The 23199-nt window shown below is 44.4% G+C and overlaps 1 protein-coding gene across 1 annotated transcript; it reads right to left on the bottom strand.

The window, feature by feature from the left end:
* Positions 1-19267: 19267 nt before the first annotated feature.
* On the bottom strand, positions 19268-19597 carry KCNE5 (potassium voltage-gated channel subfamily E regulatory subunit 5). Its single transcript, XM_068247914.1, has one exon. The coding sequence runs from the start codon at positions 19595-19597 to the stop codon at positions 19268-19270; it is 330 nt and encodes a 109-aa protein (XP_068104015.1).
* Positions 19598-23199: the final 3602 nt, after the last annotated feature.

Raw genomic sequence — 23199 nt, 5'->3', positions numbered from 1 at the left:
ACACTATGCTAATTGCAGCACTCCGGCTGAAGTTTACATAGCTATTTGCAGATGCAATGCCTTCTATGTTGGAAAAACAAAAAGAGAACTAAAAGAGAGAATATATGAACATATACATGATACGGGTAAAAAAGGCGAAAAATCGGCAATAGCTAAACATCTTATAGAAGCCCATGGAGGCAATAGGAGCTTTATAAAATTTGCGGTGTTAGATAGGATCCACCCTAACCTTAGAGGTGGAGACATAGATAAGAAACTTTATCAGATAGAGGCTAGATGGATATGGTATTTGAGGGCAGAGGAAAAACCTGGTCTAAATGATTTAATCAGTTATAAGATGTTTTTATAGGGATATATGTTTTTCTGGATGTGTGGGACATGTGCATCGCAGGGATAGGGCATCCCCTTTAAAATTTGGGTTTGTATATACCCTGTCATATATACATTGTTTTTTAGCATTCAGTTGGGTATTTAATTCATTTATATAACTCTTTGACACTTTCCCTAGGGTGGCATATTGGGTAGTTTTCAGGGGTGGTATACAGTAGTTGGCCCCCCTCCCCCCCCCCCCTTTTTTTCTTAGGTTAGCATTATCACTTTGGGGGATTCTATTTATATATAGATAGTATTTGACAGACATAGCATGTTAGTGTAGAGTTGTCATCTTCTATCCGTCCAGTAGGTGGTGTTTAGATCGGACATGCCAGCATTTGAAATGTGGACACTAGCCAGGTGGAGCGCGCATGGTGACGCGCTGCCCTGGGCTGGTTAGTCACTGTGCATGTTTGGAGTGGGCGGCGCGTCAGCGAGCCCATACTGTATGACGCCGATACCACTGACGTCCACCCCACGTGGCTGTGATATGGGATGTGACGTGAGGATATCTAGTTGCCGTGCGGTCCACGGAGTCCTTTGGCGTGCGGTTCACGGCAGCGTGCTGGCTTCCCTCATTTCTGCCTTCTTCTCCGCATGCTCCACCCTGCACTCCTTTCATTGGCTGATAGAGGGTTCTTCTAGTTCTCGAGTTTGTAGCCATTACATCCTCCGCACTCGTGGAGTCGGCGGTGGCGTTCTCAGGAACCTAGTCTTCACGTTTTCACAGGTATATGTCTGCACTTTTGTATATCTATAACTGGGCATGCATCTTGTGGGGCACATAGAGGTGGCATATTTATGCATTTGGAGGCACTGGTCTCATGTGTATAGTGCAGGATATGTATATATATATATATATGGGGGCACTTTCCTCTTTACTCTTATATAATCTCTACTACCAGACCTATCTGTATAAAGGATACCAAATGGATGACCTAGAGGGCTATCGTAGTATTATATGCCTGTGCTAACGCACATGCGTATATTATGTTGATATACAGTGGTCTGATATAGGCACTAGGGTCTGTGTATGTGGTAATTTATTTTGGGAGTTGGTCTCTATTGGGGCACTGCATGTATGTTTGTTTGTGATATCCAGAAATGTGGTGATGCACATAAGGCAGTTGGAGGCTTTTTTGTGTAGCCACATGGTTCTGTGATATAGACACGGTTTTTGGAGTATAATCTTTTCTGGTGTTTTAGTATGCACTCATTTTTCTTTGGTTGTATACCAATGAGCTCCCACATGGGTGATTATGTGGTGGTATGGTATGCCCTCCATTTGTGATATTGATAGCATTTATGATCCCTACAGATTGCGGTCCTATGCTACACAAGGGTCCATATATGGTAAGATAAGGTTCCCCTATTGCTTTTTGCTCCTGTATCCTGCGATGCGCATGCACCCTAAATGGTATGTAATATAAAAGTTTTTCTATTATGTGTATTTTTAACAGATGTACATGTATACTGTATGCCTCTGAAGAAGCGATCTTTGATCGTGAAACACGTGTCAGGCAATCGTGTATCTGTGATTTGGATTTCTGGAAACTGTGTTTAACCGTGTGTCCGCAACTGTGAAGACTTTGTTTAGAAGAATAAAAAGACTATATTTGTTCATTCAAAGCCCCATATTCATGTGTTTGGAAAGTTGGCAAACAGCAATTCCCGATGATAAAATGCTCCCGGGTGCATTGAAACGCAGCGTCGGGTGTGAAAGGTAAAATGAAAGTCTGTGGACTTTCATTTTACCTTGTTCAACGCAAAGTTTCGACTTTGCATTGAAACGCTGAAAAAGGGCTCTAGTGTGAAAGAGCCCTAAGAGCTGGAGAAAAATACAGAACACTTTTGGTTAATTTATTGAATGCATTAATATTTGTGAATTGCAATTTCTTGACATTTCTTGAGGTTTTTAACGCACAAGTCGATAATTTACCTCACTAGTCAGTAATTTAAATTTTCTATGCGGTAATAGGTTTAGGGAATTGACAAGTGTATAGAACCGAGTTAAAAATAGATAAAAGAAAAAAGGGGAGGTGGCTTACCTCAGTACAGCAAAGTGTCATATATATATACTGTATATATATATATATATATATATATATATATATATATGTGTATGTATGTATGTATATATATATATATGTATGTATGTATGTGTATATGTATGTGTGTATGTATGTGTGTGTGTATGTATGTGTGTATGTATGTGTGTATATGTGTATGTATGTATGTATGTGTGTATATATATAGCATTTTAATAAGCCCAGGCAACGCGTATTCATTTCATTTTGCATGTACTTTGTGACAAATATTGCACCATTTGGGCTGTCTGTGTGGTTTCTTCTTAGGGTGCTTTGCTCACCCTTCCACACAATAATATTTACAAGCATGCTTTCCTTCTACTTAAAGGGATACTGTAGGGGGGTCGGGGGAAAATGAGCTGAACTTACCTGAGGCTTCTAATGGTCCCCCGCAGACATCCTGTGCCCGCGCAGCCGCTCACCAATGCTCCGGCCCCGCCTCCGGTTCACTTCTGGAATTTCTGACTTTAAAGTCAGAAAACCACTGCGCCTGCATTGCCGTGTCCTCGATCCCGCTGATGTCATCAAGAGCGCACAGCGCAGGCCCAGTATGGTCTGTGTCTGTGCAGTACACTCCTGGTGACATCAGCGGGAGCGAGGACACGGCAACGCAGGCGCAGTGGTTTTCTGACTTTAAAGTCAGAAATTACAGAAGTGAACTGGAGGCGGGGCCGGAGCATTGGGGAGTGGCTGCGCCAACACAGGATGTCTGTGGGGGACCATTAGAAGCCCCGGGTAAGTTCAACTCATTTTCCCCCGACCCCCCTACAGTATCCCTTTAAGGCATATCTGATAAAATGCAGCATGGCATATCTGCTTAATGCATCCGTAGTGGTCCCAGACAGAAAGTCATGATTATTCACAGGAGATATCTATACCCAGCTCCGCCTTGACTTCATGGCAGAGTTGTATAGGAAACCTTCTAGTTCAGGAACATTTACAGCATGGGATTTCCTGGTCAAAAGCACAAAAAAAAAACCCATTCATGTGACATGTACAACAGCCAAATATCTAAGACATTTTTTTTTTTTTTGAAGGGTAAGGCCCCGTTCACACTTGCGGTTCTCTGCCAAACGGACCGGATGACCGGATCTGGACCGGAACCGTACGGTTCTGATCCGGATCCGATCCGGATCCGGTCAGTTTGCATCAGGTGTTCATCAGGATGCGATCCAGATCCGTTTGGCAAAAGATAGTAGAAACCGAATAAAAATGTTGGGGTCTGGGAGGTCAGCAGAAGGTGGACCTGTGGAATCAGGCCCTCCGCTGTTTAGCACTCACCTCCACCTCCGACATACTGCCAACATCTCCAGCACGTTTAAAATCACTGCTGCTCCACTCCAAAATGCTTGCCCATGTGTCCCCATCCAAAATCGCCTCTTCAATACGCATAGGAAGTGGGGTAGAACATCCGGATTTTTAGCCAGTGTGTTGTGCGCTCTCCGGTTCTCATTGGTTTGTATTGGCCGGATGGTGCAGTCCGGCTCCGCTCCGGATACGGCTGCCGGAGGAGCCGGACCAAAAAATAGCGCATGTTGGGTCTTATGCCGGAGTCCGGATCCGGTCCGGACGAAACGGACGCATGTGAATGGACGCATAGGCTTTCATTGCTATGCCGTGCGTCCGTTCCGTCCGTTCTGCATGCGGTCCGGCTCCGGCACGGCGATTCCGGACGGCGACCGCTAATGTGAACCGGGCCTAAAGCAAATAATCCGCAATGACCCAGAAAATCATCAAAAAATGCTCTCCACAAAATTGGCACCCCTAAACTGCTGAAAGCATAACTTGGTGTGGCTGGTTATTTCTTGACAAAAAAAGTTCTTCTATGACTAAAACGCTATAGAAAAAATAAAAAGTTTAATGCCATCCAAGGTGAATTAAGTGTACCTGTAAGAGGGGGAAAAAAAGCAAAAGATAGATCCTCACCTCCATAGGGGGAATCCTGGATTCTCCTCGTCACCCCAGATCTAGTGCTGGAACATCCAACTATTTTCGACAACGGCTTATCGAATATGTTCAGCCGTACTAATCCACGGATGGAAGTGCAGTTGTGAAGAGAGGGTTCTGGCGAGCAGAAGCAGCCATTGTACTGAGTAGGAAACAAATATGAGTACATAATCATGTTCCCATATGGACACTGGGTCATAATACAGACCTTGTAGACAACACAAATATCACAGTAACGTATACTGTACATTGTGACAAAAAAAATTCCCAGCAAACTACAAGAGACAAAAAGGACAAAATCCTGCCCTTGTGAGCTTACAAGCAAAAGGGACAATAAGTGGGGCTGTGCATAAGGTGTGAATCTGGGGAGTGGAGATGTGTTTTTAAATCACACTAAATCACACTAGCTGAAGACTTGGCATTGTTCGGGTATGTATTTGGCTGTTGTTGGGTCCAGCCACTTTTTCTAACCTTGATACACATTCACTTATCAAGAGGGGGTGCTGGCATCAGACAATCACAGCCGCCCACTGCTCCTTTTGCTAACTTATGCCAATGGTCTCTCCACCGGGACCACGGCACCGTCATTGGGCCAATCGCTACTAGATCAGTGTTAGTGACATCTGATGGGTCACTGCTACTGAGTGAATGCAGTGACTGGCCCAATGACTGTGCCGTGTACCCGCCTGCGAGACTATCAGCACCAGTTAGCAAAAGGACTGGCAGGCTGCTGTGATTGGCTGGTCTGATATATTTTTTCAGCTTTTCTAGGGAAGAGGGTGGGGGGAAGTAGGGAAAGCAACCTCCAAAGTTTGCTTCAGGCAGCAGAAAGTCTAGAACCGACCTTGCCAGCTAAAGTGTTCAGAGATAATGGGACCAACCTACTAGCTGCTCTCTCTCAGGGTAACCAGATTAAATCACGTGATGGTACAGTATTTCCTCTGAAAAAATTGTGGCCTCTTGGATACGGCAAGGAAAATCTGTGCATACTTCAGCAAATTGTGAACATCCACTTCAAAGATACCAGACCTGCAGAAGCAATATGGGTTAACCACACACAAAGTTGTCAGCAACACCTCAAATTCCTTGCTGTATATGTTGAAAAGATTGTACCATCACGCAGGCCCAAACCAGTACCATCTCCCCCAATCAGTGCACACTTCTTAACCACTAAGGACCGGGCTATTGTGCATGATTCTGTGCTGCGTGGGCTCTCCAGCCCACAGCACAGATCAAGAACCACGCAGGGCGACCAGACTCCTGACCCCTTTTTTCCCTACTAGGGGGATGACCTGCTGGGGGGGGGGTCTGATCGCCGCCGCTCCATGTGGCCGAGCGGGGGCTCCTCAAAGCCCCCCTCCGCAGCGATTTCCGCCCTACCTTCCTCTCCCTCCCTCTCCCTTTCCCTATGGGCTGCGCAGGACGGATATCCATCCTGCGCCGCCTAGGATAGGCTTCAGCCTATCAAATGCCGGCAATCCCCGGCCAATAAGAGGCCGGGGATCACCGATCTCCTTTGCGTCACTGCTGTATTGATGTAAACAGCGGGGATTTTTTCCCCGCGTGTTTACAATTAGCCTGCGTGCCGCGATCGGAGGCTCGCAGGCTATTCACAGAGACACCCTCCGTGAACTGACATGGAACGTTTCCATGTAAAACCACAAACGACCAGCCGCCGCCTATCGGCGTTAGCTGGTCGTTAAGTGGTTAAACATGCCAGCTTGGTTCTGGAGCAAGATTGGTTGAAGAGGGGGGCACAGCTTACCTATCCTGGTGTGTGGGGGAAACGAAGGGAGGAGAAGTGCTCTAAAGGCTTGTATACAAGTATGAGGATTGTCATCCGTAGAAAGTCAATCACTCAGACAACAGTTTGGGGCCGTATGCTGTACAGCCAGGTCATTAACTTCGAGGTCAGTGACAAACTGGTTGTAATGGGGGAAGGAGGATGGGCGACACATGGTGCATGACAGAGTGGCTTCTAGCAGGCAAGACGAGTAGGAGAACAATGCACTTGGGGATTGGTTGGGCATTACATGATGCTTGAGATCTGGAATGCCAAATCTTTAGGCAATGTCAGCAGACACCTGTACTCGCGCTGGATTCGACTGATTAGGATTGCCTTGGCAGAGTTTAATTGATTATGTCTACATAACATAAAGGAGACAGCTTTTTAAACACCTAACCGGCCCTGGCTGCAGGGGGATGAAGAGAGAGGTGGATATAGCGCTGCCCTTTGTTATCATGCTTCTACTGTGATCAACACATACAGGTAATCAAGAGCAGGGATGACTACTAGGTGGACATACCCCTCAACCCTAAGTATGAACATAAGGTGTCAGGCTTCCTGCCAGCATCCCAGTGTGATGCCAATGTGATCACACTTACCTGAGTCATTTCCTAAGGGAGTCAGAGACCAGCCCCCCTCCCCAGTCTGTGTACCATGTCTCCTGATCTCATTTTGGCTCCAGTAACACCAGCACATACAACACAAGTAGCAGCTGCAGTAGTAATGGAAGCAGTCTTATCAAGGTGTTCCATGTATTGTTCTTTTCACAATGGTCATCCCAAATGGCCAGATTGACACAACTCAACACTTGTAGCTACTGGTAAATGATCATTGCAAATCCAGGGCAGCTGCCAATAATATGTGGACCCCATGGACGACTGGATGGGCAGACTGAGGCAGTGGTCTGAGCTGCAGCAGTATGCCATTGAGATCAGGGAAACCTTATCTCCAGTGACATCTCTGAGAGGGATTTTGCAGCAAAGGCTTTAGGCAAAATGGGATTGTGAGGAAAAATGAACAGGGAACCCCATTCAGTTTAGTACGGTATTAACAGTAAAGTTGCTGGGACATCCACAATCACTGACTTGGAACACTGGGCAGTTGTCTAGTTAACTCTCATTAATTTTTGGTGCCTCGAATGCATTTATCAAAACTAACTAATACTGGATATCCACCAAATACCAGACCCCTATATTGACTGTATGTAAGCAGTCCATCAATTAGGTCAGTGATTAGCAACATTATTAGCACATGATAAAAGGCAAAGACGTGATTTAAAAACAAACAAACACCTCTAACCTGTACTACTGCAATATCTTGATTAACGTGTTGCCTGAAACCGGTCACACCTGTGACAAATGAGTTTTCGAAACACCATCTCCGCTTACTGACCTCAGGTTTCTGTTTCATTTACCAAGATGCCCATCAAGTTACACATGGCAAATGCTTTAGAAATAATTTCTTGCAATCTGAAGATGTTCCATCCTGTGTTGTAGTGCCTTTATGGACAACACAGCATCCCAGTACGTAATAGCCTTTTGTGCCATCAATCCAAGTTCATCACGCTGTTAAAGGGCTTTTGTAACTAGGTGGGTCATTTTTCATCACGTTGTCCACCTCGGAAAAAAAAACATATGACCTGCAGAAAGCCAACTAAACGTAACATGGCATCTTCACTCCTCACTAAACTTCAGCGGTGACATCATCACCATATTTTACTTCGAAAATTAAGGTATAACTTATAGGGCATGGGGTAATTTTATGCTTCGCTTCATGTGGGAGGTTCAAGTTGTGTTAATGATATTATCCATCTGATTAACTAAGTCACAGAAAACATTTTGAAAGTAAACTTTATGTTATCACAGGTAATTTTAACCGTGTTGGTGCCGGTCGTAGTTAAAACTATGCCTAAGCCTGATGCAGCGTAGTTTTAACATTGCCCTGATCCCATGCACAGGGCGCAATAGCGCGACCCCGCCAGCAGAGATCTCTGTTGTCTAATGACAGCAGAGCTATGTAACTCAGTCATGAGGTGCCGTTCATTGGCTCCTGACCTCCTGATCATTGTGAGCCAATCACAGTGATCAGGAAGTGTAAAAAAAAAAAAAGCTCTGGTCAGCTTACAATTCTGAGTTAAACGTTGGAGATGGCCTTTTTACAAAAATGTCTTTATTTAAAAATGACAAATACATTACATTTTCTTTAAATGTAGAAATTCTAATTCTATAAAAAAAGGATATTTTTTTATTATTGATTTTTAAATTGCTAACATATTCTATAGCGCTGTACAAATTACGAAACAAAGGGTACAAAATAATACAGAGGATGGTATACACCAATATACAAAATAGAGAGTTGGTACAAAATACTGAATTGGTAATAACAGTGACATGGCTAAAAATATTATTTGGATGATAAAACACTGCTGAAAAAATGTTAGCAGAAAACACAGAGAGACACATTTTTAAAGTGGAAAATAACTTCCTTTTTTCTTTTTGTTTGTTTCTTAAGCAGGGCTTGAATTAGCTGGCATTACTGAGCTCCATGCTTGCTCACCCCTTCTCTACTGCCCAGTGGTCCCTGCTGTTCTGACAAGGGATGAACTTCCAATTACCATGTAATTTCGATTTCCAAGTTTCCAAAAGGATGTCAGCTTTCCATGGAGGAAATCAGTATTCCTTGTTAATACCGCATTACTAAGAAATTTTAGGCCAACCACAAGACTCAGAAGCATAGAACCAATCAGCGTATCAATATTGTGCTGCAGAAATCTGATTACCACGGACATTTTAATCAGAAGATTCGGAAGTATTAGGCCAATGTGGCCATCTGATAGTTATTTTGTTTGATTTCTGCCCGAAGCCGCCAGCACACCTCCTCCTGTGTATCTCTCTATGGCCACCAGGGCATTTGTACCCTGTGACCAGACAGTATGTACATGAGCACATATGTGCCACTGCATCTCGGGGTACAGACACCTTAGCGGTGATCAGAAGACAGCACAGGAGGAGGTGCGCCAGCAGATAGGGGAGCGTACGCTCTGCTGCAACGCTCTCACAGCCTGGAGGAGAACATTACATGGGGGAAACCTGGCAGGCGGAAGCAGCTCCACATATTCTATGCTGAAACCTATTGGAAGTAAATTCCTCTTTGATCAGATTCGATCAGAGTGGTATCTATCTGATGGTCTGATCTGGTGACCATCTTTTGGAATTTCTACCCCACCCTCTACACCAAGTCAGGGGCAGGAACCTTGAATTGTATAATGGATGGCACAAGTCAAATGGGGCATGTAGAGTGAGGGGAGACAGTGCTATAGGTAAGGACTATGGACTATGTACTTCTCTGGCAGTAAAGGAAAGGGGGAGGCAAAATCTGGAAGGCATTTTTTTGACCGGTAAGTAAAACTTTTTTATGCAAACTGTGCTTTTTGGGAGGATTGTAAAATATCTAATTTAGGATTAATATTTTAGTCTTGAATAGTGTGATATTTTACTATGACCCATCTATGAGAATTTTAATCAATTCCTGCCCAGACATTGGGCACATGCTTCCTTCCACTGGGCATGCTCAGTTCAGAATGCAAGCATCCCGTGTCTATGCACTCGTGCACAGCTGCCATTGTTTCTGGCCAAAAGTATTCGACTGCACAGAGCAGAACAAGGAACAGGAGGGACCCCAAAGACAATAAGCAGTGGTAAGATGTTTGTCAATTTATCACACAAATGATTTATTAGTTTGTTTCACTTCAGGTGTACTTTAATTCATTGTTAAAGGGACTCCGAGCACCTCTCATGGGTATGCCTTTAAGACTTCGACCAGTACTGCAAAGTACTTAAAGATACATACCTTTCTGTAGCTGTTCTACACCAAATAGTTTTCGTTCGATTTTAATTTAAAAATCACAGCTGCCATCTTGGCTATGTTATAACTTCTGGGTCACCCGCCTTCTCTGTTAGAGAAGTGCATTACTGAATGAAGCAGGCAGAGGAAGTGACACGCATGGCCATTGCAAGAGGCTCCTCCAGAGGGGTCATATCACGAAAGGCATGCTCATGAGAGGTGCTCAAAGTCCCTTTAAGCATGTGCTCACCCAGAACGTTGCTTGTAGTTAATGACATTGGTCACTGTCGGCTGTATGCAGTAAATGGAAGAATTTTTACTATCCGAGTCCAGCTTTAGCATTTGATAGCCTTCCAAATGCCTTTCTTTGCAAGCTTTAACATACTGAAAGTCTAGATGGATGCTGCTTCCTTAAGCTGCATACCATGGCTGACCAGTCTGAATATAAATCAGGCAATACAAGAGACCTGGATCTCCAGAAACAGCCCCTTAAAGAGAATCTGTACTCTGAAATTCTTACAATAAAAAGCATACCATTCTATTCATTATGTGCTCCTGGTCCCCTCTGTGCTGTTTCTGCCATTCTCTGCTGCAAACCTGGCTTGTAATTGCCAGTTTTAGGCAGTGTTTACAAACAAACTAACCAGCTTCTAATAGGCTCAGCTAAGCAGAGTGTGTTAGTCACACAGAGCCTGCAGGGGGTGTGTACAGCTTCTAGCTAATCACAAGCAGCCCTGCACATTCCAGTCTGACTGCCTCAGCCTGACTGTGCCGACTATAGAGAGAAGATTAGATCATATAACAGAGATAACACAGCTACTGTGCAATTAGGAAAAGCTGCAGTAAGCCAGACCACATTAGAAAAGGCATAGGAACTTATAGCATAGAAGAAATAAAGATAAACAATTTGTTACAGAGTCTCTTTAAGATAGTTTCCTAAGAGTTTATTCCTGCTGTATGTTGCTACACTAATACCAGTTTGAATTCTGTCAACCAGATGAATACTTACAGTAGAAAATATTCCTGTATCTCCAGCATTGTACACGTTCATCAGTCACTGAAGTGTAAAAATATCCTTTCCTGGTCTGGCAAGCATTTCTGCCTCATCTATCACTAAACAAGTTTTCAGATGAAAATGTTCCGGAACGGCTTACAATCCTTAAAGGGTAAAGAAAAACGCCTAGAAATGTGGGGAAACATGTTTCTTTTTGTAGCTCATTGTTTGGTAAACTGATACTTTTGTATCCATGGCTGTGAAGGAAAAACACAATGCTAAACATAAGGAGAACATCACGCGTATTTTTAAAGAAACCTTCTAAAGCTGAGGTGGCCAATAACGACCACCTCGGCTGAAAGGCGTGTGTACATCGGCCCCTGACCGCCACTTCACACGTGATCTGCCCGTGGATCAACTTGGCTAAATGATGCCCAACTGCTTTGTACACGCCTCTCTCCTGCCCGCCATGTGAGGTCATGCATGCGCCGCTCCGTCGCCCCTTCGCAAAGCAACAGAAGGCATTGTCAGCTACACAGCTGACATGCATCTGCACAGGCCAGCCCAGCAATGTCGCCCAAGGGGATCGATGAGCGACATCAATCAAAGGAGACACATTTTTGTTAATGTTGTTTGTTCATCGCCCAATTCCCTTACAGCAGAATTTAACTAAGTGTGTGGTCTGCACAGGATTACCTTAGAAACTTCTAATGCTTTTGTTGGTTGCAAACATCTATACATAATGCTGTATATGGTCATCCCCCCAAGCTAATGCCAGAGGTTAACCACTTCAGGATCTTTGCTACGCATATCTACGCCCCTGTATACTTCACTTGTGGATCAGGAGCATAGATATGCGTATTTTTTACTTTTCACCGCTGTTCCCGATCCCCACGCACTTTCCATTTGCCTCGCAATCCCCTCCTTCCATGATCAGGGTATGGGAAACAGCTGTTCCCAAACCTGATCACCGTGCCTGAGATTAATCAGATCCTGCAGCAGTGAGACGCTGGCTCTCATTCAAAAAACTTCATGCTTCCGTGTTTCTATTTATACTGTAGAACACTGTTAGTGTAGCACCATCTTGTGACTTAAAAGTAAAAATACACCCAAATACACCATTATACACTAATATAGAAAAATTATTTTATTTTATTATTTTTTAACCCCTTCCACCCCTGCACCATAGTTACCAAAATAAAACACGTGCTAAAAAAATAATAAATTACATCATTTTAAAACAAAAAACAAACACTTAGTTACCTTAGGAACCAGCAACCCTGGCTCACTGAACCTATCAAACAGCTGAAAAGGCACTCCAGGGTGGCAGAAAGGTGCTGGAGAAAGAGCACTGCCGTAGAGGACTTTTATCACTATAAAACTATGCAGGATATTAGGGATGACCTCACCTCTGCCAAGCAGTCTTATTTCTCCTCGTTCATTTCCTCACCGTCCCACAACCCAAAACAATTGTTTAATACCTTTAACTCCCTACTTTGTTCCCTACCTCCTCCCCCTATCAGCCGATGACTTTGCATCATATTTCACAAGCAAGATTGATGCAATACGTAATAGCTTCAACACGCAGACCTTTTTTTACCAGCTCAACCATCACCTGTAAATTCCTTTTGCATGCGTGGCTCAAAGGCCTTCCTGCTCCCATCCTCAGGAGAGCTTTGTGCCCGCCCAGTACTACTGCGGAGGCACAGAACGTTCCATGCCACGGGAGAGCGCACGCGACTGGATTGCACCGGCTGGCGGAATTGCCAGCCCATCTAACGGAGGATCTAGGTGGCCTGGGAGGATCGCAAGGGGCCGATTAGCCTGAAGGGGGCTGAAGGAAGCCCCAGGTATGTATACAGTTTTTCTTTCAGTTGGTCTCAGGTACAGGTTAAAGAGAGTCTGAAGCAAATAAAATTCTCTCTTTACTATCTAGTCCTCTTTAGCACTATGAGCAAAGATGAATTGCCGCATCCATGTGGCTGAACGATGTATTAACCACCCAAAATCCCGGGGCAAAATTCCACAACTATCTAGGTCGAACAAGTGAAAGAAGTCTGAGAGGTCGAGGAGAGGCAGCGATCAGTGCAGATTAATGCAAGTAGAGGCAGAGCTACTGCCCAAAGCTCTGCCTCCTCCAGGAAGTACTGGAGGATTTTGGACCAGGGATTTCGGGGGATGGGGGGGTTTAAATACACCGTTCGGCCGTGCGGATGCGGCGACTCATCTTTGCTCATACTGCTAAAGAGCCAAAGTAAGTGAAGTGAGAAGCACCTTAGCATATGGAGGTGTGCTCCGATCCCGTCCCAGTCTCTCTTGGGACCACTGCAGTCAAAAAGATAGATGGATCAGCACCACCAAGGTATAATCAAAGTTTTTTTATTGAATACAGCAGTGCTGTATTCAATAAAAGAGCTTTGATTATACCTTGGTGGTGCCGATTCATACTGCTAAAGAGGACTAGTTAGTAAAAGAAGGTAATTTTTTTTGCTGTAGACCCTCTTTAAGAAACAGTACTATAGTATACCGTATGCACTTAAGTATGGCCATTTCTGATATAATAAACTTCTTTTCCCTGTCCCTTGGAGTTTACTATAAAGGGATTCTGCTGTAACTAAATAAAGCTAGTACAAGAGGAAGATTATCTGTGGACTTCAAATGATATCAGTCATCAAATATGTCACTTCCTCTTTCAAAAGCTATTATCTAAAAACTATAAGGCTAAAAATCTGCATTATTTTACAAAACAGATTTTGCAAATTCAGTTTAGTGTCATTGCAAAGGCCGTAGATAAAGATGATCTGGTCATTTGTGACTTATGAAATGAATACATTCAGTATGCAGAAGACAGATTAGCCATTAATGGTAGGTATACACAACTCGACTGGCCTGATAATCACTGGGACAGGAACAGGTCTGCAGCTATGAGAGCGTTAAAATGTCTGCACCCTATCACCCTCATCGCCATTTGTGAGAATCCAACCTAACGAATTTGATGCTTTACATTGCAGTATGAGCACTTTCAGCAGAGAATAGCCTGATCACACCCAAGCACAGGATGTGAACCATAGCAATACACAGGGATACTCCTCTTCCAACACTCACCAGAGAAACAGATTTTATTAATTTTTTTCACAGTTGTGGCAGTCTCACAGCATTGGTAATATACAGTACATTCAAGTTGATAAAGAATAGATTGTTTTTTCTCTCGATGTATCGGGTTTGCATGCTTCACATTCAAAACCTAAGCACTGAGAAATGACGGTATAATCTTGTTATAGTAAACTTTGCTATAATTAACATTTGGGTATAGTAAACTAAGTGTCCAGGTCCTGGCCAAGTACCATTTTAAGTATATAGTAGTAACACCTGGTATAGTAAACCTGATAATAGAACTTCTGCTATAGTAAACTGTTTTTTTTTTCTGGGCCCCTGCATTTTTTTTGTATCTGGCTATACTGGAAAGTGGGCAGGCGCATGGTCAGTGGGCATGCTGGCAGCCACTTGTAGCCTGCTTGCTATCTGCACACTACTCTGGGCCTGTGTGGATTACCTCAAAAGCACCAGCCAGTGAGACCTATGCTTCCTGTGTAAACTGCTGCATGATTACTAAAGAAATCATCTGTGACTTGCTTTGTGCATGGCTGCAACAATATAGTATCATCCAGGCTTCACAGAAATGTGGAGAAATGAGCAAACTATCAGTACTATACAGGGGTGTAACAATAGACCTTGCAAGGGATGCAGCTGCAGGAGCGCCCAGAAGCCACAAAGGGCCTTGTGGGGGAAGAAGTTTCTTTTCCCTGTCCTGAGAGACTGACAACTAAGGGCATGGAGAGAAAAAAAAACGTTCTTCTCTCTGCACATTTGTTCTAATGACTGCATCTTCTCAGCTACTGATAAGGAATTATACAAAGTTTTGCAGACAAAGATTTGTAGACAGTCCCTATTCAGTGTTCAGTCTAAGTTGGGAGGTGATTGGGGGAGGGTCAGCAGCCAGCTCAGGGGCCCAGGAGGGAAATTTGGCTGCAACAAAGGGCCTCTAATGATAGTTTTTGGTCGGGTGGCTGTTGGGGGGGCCCCCAGGCTAATTTTGCCCTAGGGCCCAATTGTTACTTGAACCGGCCCTGCTCTGCACAATTGTTCTAATGACTGCATCTGCTTAGCCACTGATAACGAATCATACAGTATTTTGTAGACAAAGATTTGTAGACAGTCTCTATTCAGTGTGCAGCAGGGTCTTGTGTACAGCCTCCCTCCAGCGGATCTGAAGTATGAAAAAAAAAGTTTCACTTACCTGGGGCTTTTGCCAGCCCCCTGCAACCATACTGTCCCCACAATGTTAGCAAACTATCTCCGGTCCCCTGCCACGTATCCGCTTCCTCACCGCTGACTTAAAGTTGACAGCCACTGCCTGGCCACACGCATCCTGACTCCTGCTCCCGTCGCTGGGAGTGTCCGGCGCAGGCGCAGTATGAGAATCTCTACTGCACCTGCACAGGACGCTCCCGGCGATGGGAGCGCGTATGAGGAAGCGAGCACAGTGGACGGCGACTGCGGAAAGTGAGCCTCGGCAGGGGCCCGGAAGATCGTATGGTAACAGCGCGGGCACAAGGCGGCTGCAGGGGGCTGGTAAGTGAAACTTTGGTTTTTTTTCATACTTCAGGTATGACAATTTCTGGTATAGTAAACTACTTTGCCTGATCCCTTGGAATTTACTATAAAGAGATTCTACTGTAATAATTTGGCTCGTTTGACAGTGGGGGAGGAGGGCAAGTGTGTTTCAATACTCAAGGAAGAAGGCATGATGTATGATGTAATGGATTATGGTGGGAGGAGTAGGTAATGGAACAGTGCACTTTGAAGATTCTGTGTCCTGGATCTTTATGTGAACTCAAGGGACTGTGTTCCCTACTGAAGCCATGCCTCCTTTCTGTTTGACAGCCCATGTACAGCAATAGCCACCTCCCACCAAAACTCATATCACTGTTTGGTGCTGGGCTCAAACTAAGGAAAAGGGGAGGTGGAAGTAAATAGCAGCTGCAAGTCTGCACAATGAGACCAACAGCAGCAGCTGTTATGTTATATGAGTATAAGAATATATCCTGCAGTGGTAAATGTATTCAGACAAATTATCTCTAAATAAGTATTGTTTGATATGTGCTGGGCTACGTTTGTCAACTTTAGTTCTGCTTTAAAGTAAACTAAAAAAATAAATAAAATGATGATAACAAGGATGTGCTTATCATTTATTACAACAGCATTAGTAGTGTGCACAGTGCTGACCTATCTTTCCAACATAAACTCATGGAAGGGATATCAGGTCTGGGCCATAGGAAATAAGGACCTGCTCAGTCTCTGCCTTCTGAAGATCATGTCCCCTTATGGCTGGTGCCTCAGCTAGGGACTTACTGTCACAGAAGATAGACTGAGACCAGGCTAACGAGGATACATTCATTTTAAAATGTCTGACAACTATGCACAATGAATTTCCATATTTACACAAAAATAATATAAAATACAAACCGAGCTCCACATTTTACTGAATAACAGGTAAAAAATGGTCAACAGGATTATAAACAGAGAACAATTACTCACCGCTCTTACAGCCATTTCTGTCCCTAGTCATTCTGAACCCAAGTATGGATCCCACCTTCATCTCATAGCTGCTGGAGTTACCCTGTGAAGTGAAGGGCATATTGTGCAGAGGAGCAGCCCTCCCCCATAGCACTGGTGCCTCTCCCTCCCAGTGGTCCTGTGAGCCGTTCTCAAACCCTCTCCCCAAATGCATTTTGCATTTTACCACTGACAGTTTTCAGTGGAACGGAGTACCTAAGCAGCTCGGGGTGACCCAAAACCGCTAGGAAGGTATAAGGGAATAAAAGAGCCCAAAAAGCCCTCCTACTAAAAAGCAATGCTTAGTTTTGTTTGTGTTCTTAAAACAGAAGGTAAATACCTTTTGTTTTAAGAAGGCAAAGCACAGTCTTCAGTGGGTATCAACATCCTCTCCCAGGCCAGGCATTGTGTCTTCTGGGTGCCTCTACTGCCAAAATCCTCCAGCCCTGCTCTGGGTACCATGCTCCATTGCCAGTACAAGGCTTCATAACTGGCAACAGAAAGTAGCAGGGAGACACAGCAGGCAGGAATCAGAGAAGACACTGGTGAACCAGCTGAAGAGAAGCGCTCCAACATCCAACTGCGTTACACAAGACAGGTAACTATGCACTCCCTCACCAGCATGCTACACTCTGCAGTTCCCTGCATTGCATGACAACGGCGAAGGGCCCATTCACACTGCAATCTGCAAAACGGTAGTGCTTAGCGCTAATGTTTTGTGCCTGTGATTTTACCACAATTAGCGGTAAGTATACTCCCGATGATCACGATCAGCACTTGTTTAAGCACTGTACCGCGATTGTTCAAGGATTGCGGCAAAATGCTGCAGGTAACACTTTTTACGATTGCCTGTAATCGTGAAATGCCCACGATCGTTGGCAATCGCAGTAGTGAGATCACTGCCATGAGGTTATAATTGCGCTAGCGCTTTAAAAAGCATTAGGGCTTTGGCGATAAGTAGGAATCGCCCGCGAATCGACGTAGTGTGAATGGGCCCTAAGACCCACTGGCAGCTCGGAAGGCCCACGGGGCTGGGAGACCAGTCGCTGTGCTTCATACTCTAAAATGACCTCAAACAGACAAGCAAACTCTGTTAATATTCAAGTATGTACGGTATGTTTAAGACAAGTACAGAACTGTATTATGAATTTTTCTGCTTCTTCTGACTCTGCAGTGGGAGATTTGAGTGTACTACATATGTTGTTATGGCTGCAAGCACACATTTTTAATCATCTGTCACATGTGAAAAACCGTAAGAGGCTAAAGACTGAAAAGTAAAAGAAATTTTTAATAATGTTAAAATACAAAATTGCTTTTGCAGCACTGACATGAGCTCTTCAATGAAAGCATAGTTTTTTTCACTGTCATCCACAAAGAAAAAAAAATGAGATATCAGCACAGAGCGTCCTTATTTACCAAATACTGTCTCAGATTTCTAGCCTCCGTAGATATTGGAAAAACAAAGTCTCAATTCAAACATCTCTGCCGAGGTCACTCGTTTGTCTTGTTCAGAAACTTGCTATTTTTAACAACTTTCTTGCAAACCGTAACAAAGACACTCCTGGCAGTTTGCTTATCCTTGGTAAATAATAAATTCCATCCTCTCTTGTAAACTAGTTCAGTAAAGCTTTCTTGGTACCAGGAACTGAAACAGGACATGCAACATGAATTGCAGTACAGATCAAAACCTATTTTAACCTGCATCAAATAAGGAAGTCAAGTAAACTGGAGTCTTAAAAATCATTAGTCACATGGAAATGGCAACTTGAGTCTCTTGATCGGTTTGTTGTAGACAGATGATGAGAATTTCACACACCACTGATAGAATTTGCCTTGAAGGCATAGGACTGAATGTGGGAACCTCGAATTCTCAGAGTCTTTAAAGGAAACATCTGAGCTCCTAAAAAATGAAATCTACTTACCCAGGGCTTCCTCCAGCCCCTGGCAGACAATATGTCGCTCGCCGCAGCTCCGGGGTCCCCTCCGTTTAAGATGCCGACTACTGCGCCTGTGCGAGCCCGCTGGTGATCGCTCACGTGGTCTGGAGCGTTCCAGAAGTACTGCGCCTACGCAGAACACTCCAGATGACATCAGCGCGACTGTGAGCAGCTCTCGTGCAGGCGCAAAAGGTGCCGACCTGGCAAGGCCAGTATCTGAAATGGAGGGGATTTGGAGCTGCAGCAAGGGACATAACGGCTGCCAGGGGCTGGAGGAAGCCCCGGGTAAGTAGATCTCATGTTTTTAGGAGCTCGGATGCTTCCTTTCAGGTGGCGACCATGCAGCATCCTCAACAGGACTGTAACATGTAAGGATGATCAATGATGCAATTTTTTTATGCAAATATATGCAGTTTGAAAATGGACCAATCAACTTAAACCCAGGTTTACATTTACATAAAAATCTGCATACATTTGCATCAACTCGGAAAAAAATTGCATCTCATTGAGCACCCCTAGTAACATGTAACCAGGATTTGGTTGGTTGCCTTGAATAGCTAAGTTTAACTTTGTCTTGTGATTCTCTATCACCATTGAATAGCCTGTTGAGGACAGGTAAAACAGCTTATAATGCATTAAAAACGTGTATTTGGTGTTAAAAATTCCAATTTAAGACTTGTCCTTTTCAAAGTAAATTTTCACTTTCAACACTCCCCCTGTGTTGACTCTGCTCCCCAGTGGAGGTTTTCTTGGCTGCTTTTGCCCACTCTCTCTCTATATAGAGGTGGTAGGGATCCTCTTTGGACTCTTGCTTTCTGGACCTGGTATAAGCCAGAATAAGTCCACCAGCTAAGCAGCCATAGAAGATCATAATTAGCAGAATATACAAGTATGCATCATCACCGTGATGGTCTTCAGGTGGTGGGCTGCTGGTACTGTTCACCTGATCCAGCTCTTGGAGGAGTTTGGTCAGAAGCTTCTTCAGTGCCCATGTATCGCTGCAGTTAAGATTCATGGTAAAGCTAATCCTTATCCAATCCACAGAAAATAGTTTAGGAGAAATCCCTCAGATCACTTTCACAGCCCTAGGCAAGTGTCATAGCGTGGAAATCAGGTTATCGTCTGTGCCTTTTCTTCATCCCACCACAAGATCCCTGTGAAGTAACAAGACTTCTGTTATAAAACTGAGAAGCTGAGGCCTTAAGCTGGACACTAACTAAAGAAACTTGATTGTACAATCTTAGCACTTAAACGGAACCTTAACCCAGTGGGAAAAAGTTTCACTTACCTGGGGCTTCCCCAAGCCCCCTGCTGCCGCCCTGTGCCCTTGCAGCTCCTCGAGTGTCCTCCGGTCCCTGCCGTGGGTTAGTTTCATTTTTTGGACGAGTTAAAGAATTGGCCACCGGCAACGCATACTCTTCTTCGCCCTCCTGCCATCAAGCGCGTCCTGCGCAGGCGCCAGCATACGGCGCATGACACAAATGCTTTACGTGCCCCCCAGTGCCCATGCATTTATACTTTACCCGTCACGCTGTACCCGATTGTCCCCCACTGTATTTCGATATTGGCGCCACATGTGACATCACAAACGCGCCTCACGTGCTATATGCCGGTAGTCATTAGTCACGTGGGACCAGAATGTGAAAATACTGTACGGACACTCAGGGGATGGCATGACAGCTAAATTATAAATGTACAAGCACTGGGGGGCACAAAAACCATTTGGAGGGACAGCAATTGGGGGTTTCAGTCGTGTGCGTCGTTCACAATTATTACAAAGCATTACTGCCGAACACTCGATCAACCACATCGGCGCGTAATTTCCCTGCATGTCCAATAAATACATTTGAACAATTTGAGGCCTGAAATCAGTCGATCAGGCATGCTTGTGGTGGCACTGATTTGATGAGAATTATTGAACTGGATGGTCGATTGGCCGCCAAGTCGATAGATGTATGGCCACCTTAACTTGTAGCTTGAAACCTTACCTAAACATCACAGTAATTACATAAATGGTACGATTGTAATTAGATACCCACTTACAGTGAACCAGAGACAAAGCACCCTGATAAAATCCCCAACTAAGCATTCAGTCTAGCTTTGCTATAATGACTCAGCTATAATGATTCCTGAGCAGAGCCACACAAGGGGACAGGCTTGGGCTTGAAAAGACACCAGAGAACACAGACTCTATAGCTATAATGATTCTTGAGCAAAGCCAGACTGAATGCTTAGTCGGGTATTTTATCAGGGCTGATAAGAAGCAGGCTGAACAGTGAAGAATGAAACAGGGAGCAGGGTATTTGTTTTCTCTAATGTTCCCACTGATATATATGGTAAAATACATGAGAGTGCTTCGTCTTTGGTTCACTAATGTTTACAACTGCTTATGCTTGGCCTTCCGCTTTCCTCTGTATTTTAATTGTTTTTAGTAGTGCTACATGATCTTTGTGGAGACTTAAACATTTGTGTATATAATTAATCTACTTAAGCGGGTTAGTACAATATTTTCCAACTTTTTTTTTCTCCATCATTTACTGCTGGGATTTTCCACGTCCCACACTGTGTGTTTACCAACAATTGTGTTTGTTCCATGGTCGATTGAGTTTTCTGAGACGCTGCGTGTAGCTTCCAGTATCCGCTGCATTCACGATTCCGCATCTCCCTAGGGGCTCAAAAAGCAATTACAAAATGCCAGGAGCTGATGCCAAATGCTTTTCTACTCTGTAGCAAAAAGTGTTTAGCAATAGCTTAAAGGAGCCGCTGGCAGCCGGCCATGTGGAACGGGCCCTAAAAATGCCCCATCCATAGTCATAGACAAACACTGCTTACATTAAATCTAAGTGAAAAAATCCAGACCAATACTAATGCCATGAACAATTATTTGTTGGCAGGGCAGTTTCTAGGCTAAATTGCACCCAGGGATGGGTGTAAAAATCACCCCCCACGTTTAGCCAGGTCTAGTTGCCCCCAGTATAGGTAGCCAGCTATAGGTCCCTCCCAGTATAGGTAGCCCGTATAGTTGCCCCTAGTACAGGTTAGATAGGTAGGTGCCCGCAGTATAGGTTAAATAGGTAGGTGCCTCCAGCATAGGTTAGATAGGGGCGGGGGAGAGCGAGCATAGCAGTTTCAACTCCTCTTCCTCTATTTCTGCACGCAGCCTCTAACTTCTTCCTGTCCCGGCGTCCGTCGCATTGGTAAGAGTGCCCCCTGTGTTGACATGCCGTCAGGTCATCACGGAAGTGCTGTTAACAACGCAACAGATGCCAGGACAGGAAGAGAATAGAGGCTGTGGTGCAGGGATCAAGGATTGTGAGTTGTAGCACTATGCCCGCTCTCCCCATCGCTGCGTGTCCCCCCCCCCCCCCGCGCTGCACCGCACACCACTCAGGGCAGTAGCACTGTCCGCATGGGCTGAGAAACAGGTCTGTTTGTTGGTTGCTAGTTGCGACAGTCTTGCAGCAGATGGTTGGCTGAAGGCCGATATCAGCCTTTTGACTGACCAGAAGATAATGACAAACTTAAAGGACAACTGAAGAGGTATATGGAGGCTGCCATACTTATTTCCTTTTAAGCAATACCAGTTGCCTGGCAGCTGGTCTATTTGCCTGCAGAAGTGTCTGAATCACACCAGGCAGCTAATCTTGATCTGACAAAAATGTCAGAAATACCTGATCTGCTGCATGCTTGTTCAGGGTATATGGATGAAAGTATTAGAGGCAGAGGATCAGCAGGACAGCCAGGTGACTGGTTTTGCTTAAAAAAGGAAATAAATATGACAGCCTCCATATACCTCTCACTACAGTTGTCCTTAAAAGCTGAGAACTGGCTTGTGATACTAGCTGTGTATGATCTAGCTATTTTTCAGTCTGCACGGGAGAGTGAAGCTGTTTCTTTTGAGCAGTGTAAGGGCCCATTCACACTCAAGCGCTAGCACTTTTTAAAGCGCTAGTGCAAATATACCCTATGGGCCCATTCTCACTTGGGCGATTTGCGTTAATCGCCAGCGATTAACGCAAATCACCAAGCTGCAGTGGCCAATTTAATGAAAAAGTGCCTGGTCTTTAGGGGGGTTTAACACAGCAGTCCTCAAGTGGTTAAACTATTCTGCTACTACACCCGGAGAGAAATCATACCTGAGGTGTGCACACATGCACAATTACTGCTGCCCACAGGGTTCAGGACCAAATGCTGTACAGACTAACAACATAGAAGGGGGAGGAGGGATGAGGTGTGGTGCAGGACAGAGCGGCTTTGAGTAGGAGAGTTAATCCTGCACTCTGGATCTCTTGGTGATGTATCACGGTCACCGTACACATGCTCTATACTCGTCCGTCATGCCTCGGTCAAGAACTCTGTAGTATGTTTGAGGCTTTAAGTTTGATTATGGAATCCCTTTCTTCCAGGGACACATGGCTGAGATCAGTAACGCTATTTCTCCTACCTAAATGGAAACTGTTGAAGGAAATTAAGTTTTCATGGTCTAAAGTTGCTGCAGGTCTGTCTATTACTGATGGACAATTGTGTGGTAATCCATTCTCAATTTCATTGTTGAACATGTAACAGCACGCAGGTTAATGTATCTGTCTAATTGTGAAATTAGTCCTGATGTTGGAT

The sequence above is a fragment of the Hyperolius riggenbachi genome, chromosome 8 (assembly GCF_040937935.1).
Source record: "Hyperolius riggenbachi isolate aHypRig1 chromosome 8, aHypRig1.pri, whole genome shotgun sequence".
Lineage (NCBI taxonomy): Eukaryota > Metazoa > Chordata > Amphibia > Anura > Hyperoliidae > Hyperolius > Hyperolius riggenbachi.
This window is presented reverse-complemented; position numbering and strand designations above follow the sequence as displayed.

Excerpts from the sequence above, each read along its gene's own strand:
- KCNE5 (XM_068247914.1), bottom strand. The coding sequence starts at position 19,597 with ATGAATCTTAACTGCAGCGATACATGGGCACTGAAGAAGCTTCTGACC.